At 29.7% G+C, this 8,800-nt stretch overlaps 1 protein-coding gene across 1 annotated transcript; it reads left to right on the forward strand.

Moving 5' to 3' along the window:
- The first annotated feature begins 1,351 nt into the window (after positions 1–1,351).
- On the forward strand, positions 1,352–5,024 carry LOC124820887 (vacuolar lysine transporter YPQ1-like). Its single transcript, XM_047292673.2, has 12 exons — positions 1,352–1,700; positions 1,804–1,846; positions 2,052–2,078; positions 2,937–3,035; positions 3,154–3,263; positions 3,371–3,548; positions 3,734–3,838; positions 3,928–4,020; positions 4,135–4,155; positions 4,252–4,310; positions 4,413–4,503; positions 4,637–5,024. Exons 1-12 carry the CDS (start codon positions 1,477–1,479, stop codon positions 4,739–4,741), a joined length of 1,155 nt encoding a protein of 384 aa, XP_047148629.1. The 5' UTR covers positions 1,352–1,476; the 3' UTR covers positions 4,742–5,024.
- The last annotated feature ends 3,776 nt before the right edge of the window (positions 5,025–8,800 follow it).

Here is an 8,800-nt window from a genome sequence, read left to right on the forward strand (position 1 = left end):
GTACTTCTGTCACTTCACACTGCCAAAAAAGGCCAAACAATGAATGACTTGATTGAAAATATTGATGAATTATTTCAAAATACAAATACAAAGTATCATGTTAATAAAAATGGGCAAATGTAGAAATATACCATCGGCAAAGATTCATTAATGTAATGATAAAGATTTTGAACTCAATGTGGCATTAAATTCAAAACAACGGACTCTTCGTTCGTATGCAAAGATGTCTCCCCTTAAGCATTATTGCTAAGACTCTCACTTTGCCAAATAGTAGCATATTCCAGCAAGCAGTGGAATTTTTCTTTTTTTGGCCAATAATGCAACTAAACAAATTCTGCTATAGCTGAAATGGACAAGGAAAATTGTATATTGATCATTTAACCCCGAATGCATTTTTCAAAGAGGACTTGGCCAAAAAAGTGAAGTAGAAAAAGGTTGGAATCAGAATTTTGGAAATTGGACGGAGAATAGTTTGGTGCACTCAAACAAAACAAAACAAAATGAAACAAAACCTGTGATGTAATATCAAACTATTAATTTTGTTTGGATATGCCTTTCGAGGAAAAAAAAGTTAAAAAAATTGGAAAGCCAGTACACAAAATTGTTAAGTGTGTCAATTAAAAATAAAGTGCTGGCAGCAAAATTTTTATTGACTAAACTTATTTAAAAGCTATAAAATTACAAAAACATTCACAAAAAATGTATAATTTTCAATAAATATTGACTAACAAAAAGTATAATAATTGTGAGAAAGTAGTATTAATTAGACATCACATTCCAGAATATGCTGTGAATGTTCCGAAAGGAAATTACTGTTCAGGACTACGGGTCAGAGCGACTTAATTTCGGTACAGAGTTTCTTGTTTAAGATGATGAAACAAAGAAATCAGTACGGAGAACAGTACAAATAATGTCAACACTTTTTTGACATCTCTGCCCCCTTAAACTCTTCCAATCTCATACAAAACTAATAATATCTCTGTAAAGGAAGAAAGTACAAGAAGATTTTGAGCAACCATTTGCTTAGTGTTGTCATGTGTAACATGATGACCAAGATGTGTATTGCACACCAACATACAATATCTTGCTTAATTACTCACAACATTATTGCTTTCCTTTGATAAAATAAGTAGAGACACATTGTAACATGCAAAAAAATCATGCATATAGACTCACATGGAGTTCACTACCGAAAATGAAAGAAAAGACTCACATCACATGTAGCTCAGCTGATAGCATCGGTTGAGAGAATATCCCACAGACGTAGCAAAACTAAATTTTTGTTTAAAGCAAATTGTGCAATGAAAACCCGATGAGGACAACATGGTCCAATCTCACAAACGTGTTTTTTCACGAATTAATTACTTTATGCAGTGTGTCTTATAGTGAGGTAAATTCAGTAGCCTCTTCCTATAAAACCACCCACGCTAAACCTCGCTCTCTCAGCGTGAGCAAAACGAGCGAAATAAAATAGAAATGGCTCCCTCGTACTGCGTGAAGGAGAGCAAACCCTGCGTCGGTTGGGTTCAGCGTTACTTGGATGATTGTCTCTGCGATCTTAAAGATGAAATCTCCTTTTCCTTGGGCTTCATCAGTCTCATATGCTGGGGAGTAGCAGAAATTCCTCAGATTATCACCAACTTTCGAGCTAAGTCTAGCCATGGTGTCTCCCTAGCCTTTCTCCTCACTTGGGTCGCTGGGTTCGTCATCTTTTCCCTCTTTCTTTTCTCTACTAATTTTAACCCAACGTTTTATTACTCCCACAATTACTCTAATTCCTTTCCTCAACCATTTTTTATGCAGCGACATGTTCAATCTCGTTGGTTGTGTTCTGGAGCCTGCCACGGTACCAGACTTCTAACCATCAACATTAAAATTAAAACACTTGTTTCGTTCCATACATGTTCTTGTTCCAGTTCTTTCTTGCTTTAATGTTTTTTATATATTTGTACTTATCGTGATTGTTGACTCACTTTATTTACTTGTTTTTATCTTTTTTGTGTGTTGTGTTTTGTTTTTCCACTTGCTTTTTTGGATGGCTGCAAAACCAGTTGCCTACTCAGTACTACACAGCTCTGGTAACTACTGCACCGGAATTCCCTCTCTGCGTGTTATTTCCATTTCTATAAATTTCTTTTTGGTGCGTTTGGTGTTTTAGATCTTAAAGCAATGTAGCTCTGAAACGAAACCTTTAAATTATCTTTAGCTTGGGAATTGCTTGTTTTAAAATTTTCCAGATTCTCAAGAGTGCATTTCCAATAGAGTTACTCTTCTAGTAGCAAGAGTCAAGGTATTTATTGTACAAAAAACCCTTTAAAAAATTATTTAATATTTGCTTTTAAATCTGCCGTTGGAAATATTGAATTAAATGTATTAAATCTCTTTTCCACAATTAATTTATTTAGGCATTTATTAACAAGATCCTTCATAAAATTAAATTGATTTTGTATTTCAAAAGCAAGATTGCAATAACTTCATATAAAAAATTTAATCTAACGCAAGAAAAGTATTTCTCAATTTTACTTAAACGTATTTCATAAACTAAATTTTGAATTTTCTACAATCAATCGTATTTAATTATAAAATTTGTAACTGTAACACTGGGAAACATACTATCATGAACTTTGAAAACTTTTATGTCCATTAACATAAACAAATATTTGCAAAAGTAGGGTACGCCCACTTGTTCACTATACAATAAGGCTATGACATGTCACCAAGCTGAAGGCCACCCATTGGACACGTGTTATTGTGTTCTTTCCAGAGACAAATCAACCGGAACGTTCTTTTGAAATCATCTCTTCCCTTTTCCATTTTTGTGTTCTCAAAAAATTGTATATTAGTATTTTCTTTATATTTTTTAAGTTGTAATTTTTATTTATATAAAAAATAAATAGACTTAAGTTCTTAACATCGCTTGTTTATGTGATGTGCAGCTTTACACAATCACTACGATCGTGCTAGTACTTCAAAGCCTCTATTATGACTACATCTATAAATGGAACAAGCGTCGTCGAAATATCAACATCGACGAGGTACAGTAATAATTTCAAATTTCTCATGCCAGGTTCTGCTCATCAAAATTGAAATATAATTTAAAAGAGAACACGTATATTTCATTAATTTATTCTTTTTTATTAATATTACTAATAGGCCCAGGAAGAAGAGAAAAAACCTTTGAGACCCAAACCAGGGCCACAGTCAGGGATTGCAATACCAAATGACGAACCCAAATCAACGCCCCGACGGGAATACTACTATAGGTAAAAATTGTCTTTCAATTCCCAGTTCATATGAGTACATTTTGTTAAATAATGGTTTTATTAAGAGATTATTCAACTAATTATTTGTTTTTGAGTTAATTAAACAGGTCAGCGAGATCTCTGGCCGGTAATGATACTCCACCATTTGGTACCTACTTGAGAGCTGCTAAAAGTGTCCCTTCGGCCATGGAAATGAACAATGATTCATCCTCTGATGATGAGCCACCTCCACTTTCTTCCACCAAGCCTGTAACACAGCCTAGACCCATCCCTCGATCTGTCCCTGTGAGTTTTTATCCCTGAAATTAAGGTTAACAGAATTTGTATCAATGTCTCAAAAGGTTCTTGTTATCTTAATTTGTTTTCCCAAGTGATGTACTTTTTTAAGTATGACATGATCATCAAAGTTTTGCTAGAGGCACAGTAATATGTCTTGATCTCCTTATACATATTCACTTCCTGTGTTTCAGGCAAGCTATGGAACATTTCTAGCAGCATCTATGAACTTGCCCCGGCAGGGTAATGCTTTGAAGGAGGGATACATAAGATTCAACGGAAGAAAGCTACTCTTGCAGGTATACAGATTGGCAATGTTACTGTTTGATTAATTTATTCACACACTGCCATTACCTTGCTGCCACTTAATTTCTAGAACTCATCACAGGAGCAAAACATGCACAGTGCCTTGGGTCAATGGTTAGGATGGTTTATGGCTGTGATCTATATGGGTGGCAGGCTCCCTCAAATATGGTTGAATGTATGGCTCAGAACTTTTTCTTTTATTTCTGAATACTTTTCATTTTTTCTGCAGTCGTGTTTTTTTTTTCTTGTTAATTACTGATAAAGTTGTTGACTACGTAACCATGGCCAGATTAAACGAGGGAGTGTGGAGGTACTGTATGATCTTAATCTCCTTTTTCTTTTTCAAATTATAACTCACATTGCATTTCCCCTGATTTATAGATGATTTCTCTCTTTATCACTGTAGGGCTTAAATCCTCTGATGTTTCTCTTTGCATTGATCGCCAATGCCACTTACGTTGGAAGGTTACTATTTCCCTCCCTTGCATATGTTTTTCAGCCTTCTATTATGAAAAAAATGAAATTAAGCAATATTCTAATTCCTCTGCTGTTCTGTCATGTGTGCAGTATTCTTGTAAGAACTACCGAATGGGAAAGCATCAGAGCTAATATGCCATGGCTGTTGGATGCCATAGGTTGCGTGGCATTGGATCTATTCGTATCCTTTATACGCAGTTTTTTTATGCAAATATTTGTTGTTGTTAATAAGAAATTGTTTCTTTTTTTCCAGAACATACTCATCAAACACATTCTTACAGGGCTACAAAGTTGTTAAACCTTAACAATGGTAGATAATTTTGCAGTACGCCAACTATAGATACATTCGGAAGAAAGCAAGAAGTGATGATTCTGATTACGGGAACTACGAGGAAGACAACAAAAGATTCGTGTCTTGATACGCCGAACTGTAACAACATGTTAATCTTTCCAAAACTGAAACCATCGTATAACACTTCTATTTCACCATAACATTTAGCTATTAGTAAAGGCGTGGTTAGAATATTGAAGTGGCCTCATTAGGAAACGTGTCTATTTTCACGTTAATGTGATATAGGAAGCTGTCAAAGTTATCAATATGTCTACGAATTATGAATCGTTCACGATTCTTACACCAGCTACCAAATTTATGAACTATTAACCACCCACGATACTATATTATTCCACTTTTTGTTCACCAAATCACTGTCAACAGCTAGCAAATTAAGATGGAATTGATTACTCATATCCTATCTTAAGATTGTGAATTATGAACCGTTCGGTCACATCATAATTCATTCTTCAAACTGTAACACAGGATTCATGATTTTGTATTCAATCATGTATGAACAGGGATAGCTCGACCGGCCAAGTGTAAAGTAAAGAAATATGTTGCAAATTATACAGATTAAAAACAAATTGATTTGAAAATTTAACTACCAAAAGAAAGTAATTAAATCAAATTTCATCGACCAATGATGTTTCCAAACAGTTCCATTGTCTTTTTATCTCTTTCCTACTGCACATATCCAAGGAAACAAATGAACTTTTCTTTGGAGTCGTTACTACAAGATCAAAATAGAGTGTATCATCTACGCCGCCTCCAAGATCTCATTCTGCATCTTCAAAAATTCTAATTTTGACCTTCAGAAATCTCATCATTATCCTACATTTATAAAAAAGTTTATTTTTAACTTTAATAAATATATTTATAAAAGACTTTACACTACGTTAATAATAACTAAATTTAAAATTCAAATATTATTTAATATAATTTTATATTTTAAAAATTATTAAAATATGATTTATGTAATAATAATATTATATTAAAAATATAAAAATAAAATAATTAAAATAAAAATAATAACAATGAAAATAAAATTATATTAAATAAAATATTTAATATATTTAAATATATTAAATTATATTAAATTATATTAAATTAAATTAAATAATTATTAAATTTTAAATAAAAGATAAAATTTTAAAATAATTATTTATCAAATAACAAATAAAATTATATTAAATAAAATATTTAAATATACTAAATTATATTAAAATATTAAATTAAATTAAATAAAATTTTAAAACTTTTTTATCAGATCATATTTGATTTATAACTTATCGGATATCAATATCTGATTAACAAATTTTTCAAAATTTTATTTTTCTAAAATTTTAATAATTATTAAATTTAATTTAATATTTAATATATTTAATATATTTAAATATTTTAAATATGATTTTAAGTATTATTTTGATTTTGATTTTGATTTTGATTTTAGTTATTATTTTTTTAATTTTTTTAATAGAATTATTTTAAAAATATAAATCATATTTTATTAATTATTAAAATATAAAAATATAATAAGTAATATTATAATTTTTATTTAAGTTTAATATTTATTAAATTTTAAATAAAAAGCAAAAGTATTAACATATTTTATAGATTTTAATATATAAATAAGTTTTTTAAAATTTTCATTTTTATTTAAAATTTAATAATTATTTAATTTATTTTAATATTCTATTATAATTTAATATATTTGAATATATTAAATCAAATTTATTATTATTATTTATTATTATTTTTATTATTTTTATTTTAATTATTTTATTTTATGTTTTTAATATAACTATTATTATAATATAAATTATATTTTACTAATTATTAAAATACAAAATTATTTTAAATAATATTTAACTTTTAAATTAAATTAAATTATTATTAAGTTGGTGAAGATTGTTTTTAATAAAAAAGAAAAGAAAATGAAAAAATATTTATTTAAGTTAAAAATGAAAGTTTTGAAAAAGTTAGAGGTGGAGGATGAGATGTCAGAAGATTAAAAGTGGAATTTTTTTGGAGGTGTAGGATGAGATCTTGGAGGTGCAGATGAAACACTCATCAAAATAAGATGTTTAGGTGTTGAAGCCCAATTATAAATTTACGTTGAAGCCCATTTATGATTTTGTCCTAACAAAATGACACCATGTGCTTATGGGCCTAAAGATGGAGCCCTGAAGCAAGGTTGAAGGATGGCAAATAAACTTTCAAGTAACTCAAATGAAGTTCAAATTTATTTTCACTGAAAGTAGAAAAAAATGTTAGAAGAGTGTATTATAGAGTGTGTCAGCAACGTTCTTTTAATTATAATTATGTTGTATTCATATTAACGATTGATTATAAAACTGTTCTTGCAATGTTTTTTATTATAGATGAAAAATAAGTTCAAACAACCATGATAGTCGCAGAGACGAAACCGCTGGCATGTACCTAAAATGGGTTTGGTAATGTTTGTGTATCTTACATGTGATAATCTTGATCTTGATTCAATTTTCAGTTTCCAGAGGTTGAAGTCGCTTGGAACACAATTGTTGGTTCTAGCGGTGAAAGAAACAAACAACCAAAATAGATTGTAACACCTGTCGCTGTTGCTTTTGGTATAAAAAACAAGGAGATATGAACCACCACCCAACACATCTTCACAATGAAATGCAAAAAAGAAATGAAAAAAAAGATGATAAAGTAACCAAAAATTTAATGTTGTTTTTTAAGTAATCCACATTTGCTACCGAGAAATTCAATAAACATGTGTCCTAACTTGGTTTGCCTCATTAGTTCAAACCGAAATTTTAGGGGGTTTGTTCATCTCAATGGTACATCTCGTTGTCTTTCATTTTCCGTCTCTTACTAGTCATGTGCTACTTTCTCGATCCCTTTATTTCTCCATCTAAATTTAATGTTCATGCTTCTCATTCCTCTACCCAACTCTCATTCATGCAAAACAGATAATTAATTTGACCATACATATAATATAAAACCATTGTGATACCATGTTTTTCATATTTAATTTACAACACCATAGTAATCCGCGTAACCCATGTTCTATATCACCCTCGGTGTATTGCGAAGAAATTAGATACATGCACAAGTTGACTTAAAAATTAAAATAAGGTATGCCTAAATATTTCGGTAGACTCGTTGCACTTTTTAATGTCTCAGCATCTTTCTTTTGTTTGAACATCTAGTCTTTTACATCGTCCGCTCGCCGAAACTAGCATGCTACTTCGTCTAGGATCTAGAACAAAAAAAAAATACACCAAAAATGTGTACTCTAAAAATTTCCATGGTTAAATTAAAGTAAGATGGCGTATTTGAATCAAGTAGTCGGGTTGACTTAAAAGAAAACTTTGAGTATACCATGTGGACTTCTTTTGCAACGCTTCTTAAATAAAAATAATAGTTAAAACGTCATTTAAAATAATCCAGGAAAGGACTCAGAGATGGTTTTAATTGCATTATGTCATCCACAGTCGAAAACATATATTATATATAATTTTAAAAAATTCTTAAAAGATTGATTTTTAAATTAACTTAATCTTATAAAGCTGACTTATAAAATTATATTTATATCCACTTAAATACAGTAATTTTATCTTAATTTTAATTGATATAAAATTTTTAATATATTTTTCATATCGAAATATACATATTTTAAGTGTGTAATTAGATATTAATAATGGTATGATGGTCAAGATAATTTTTTCAATAATGAGTGAGTTTCTAAGATAAGATATATATATATATATATATATATATATATATATATATATATATATATATATATATATTTTGAAACATATATTAATGAAAAAATTATTATAGTTAATCTCACTCAAACTACCGTAATTTCGTATGTTTGAAATTTTATCAATGACTTAAAATGATTTTATCACAATTTAAATTACCTAATCACTTATATTTTAGAATTGTTTCAACCTTAAAGTGAATATGACGGTGAGAAATGCACATACGTATGGGCAGTATCAGTGGTTCCACGGGACACGACTCCTAACGCGGCACATTAGATGTTAGTTTTCAATTAATGTTTCTATCTGCCATTTGCGTGTTTTCCCAAAGCTTACCAAATTAATTTTACTTTTATTTCTTATTATTGAATCTAGTACAGTGGGTTTCT

The sequence above is a fragment of the Vigna umbellata genome, chromosome 10 (assembly GCF_029865625.1).
Source record: "Vigna umbellata cultivar VRB3 chromosome 10, Vumbellata_1.0, whole genome shotgun sequence".
Taxonomy (NCBI): Eukaryota; Viridiplantae; Streptophyta; class Magnoliopsida; order Fabales; family Fabaceae; genus Vigna; species Vigna umbellata.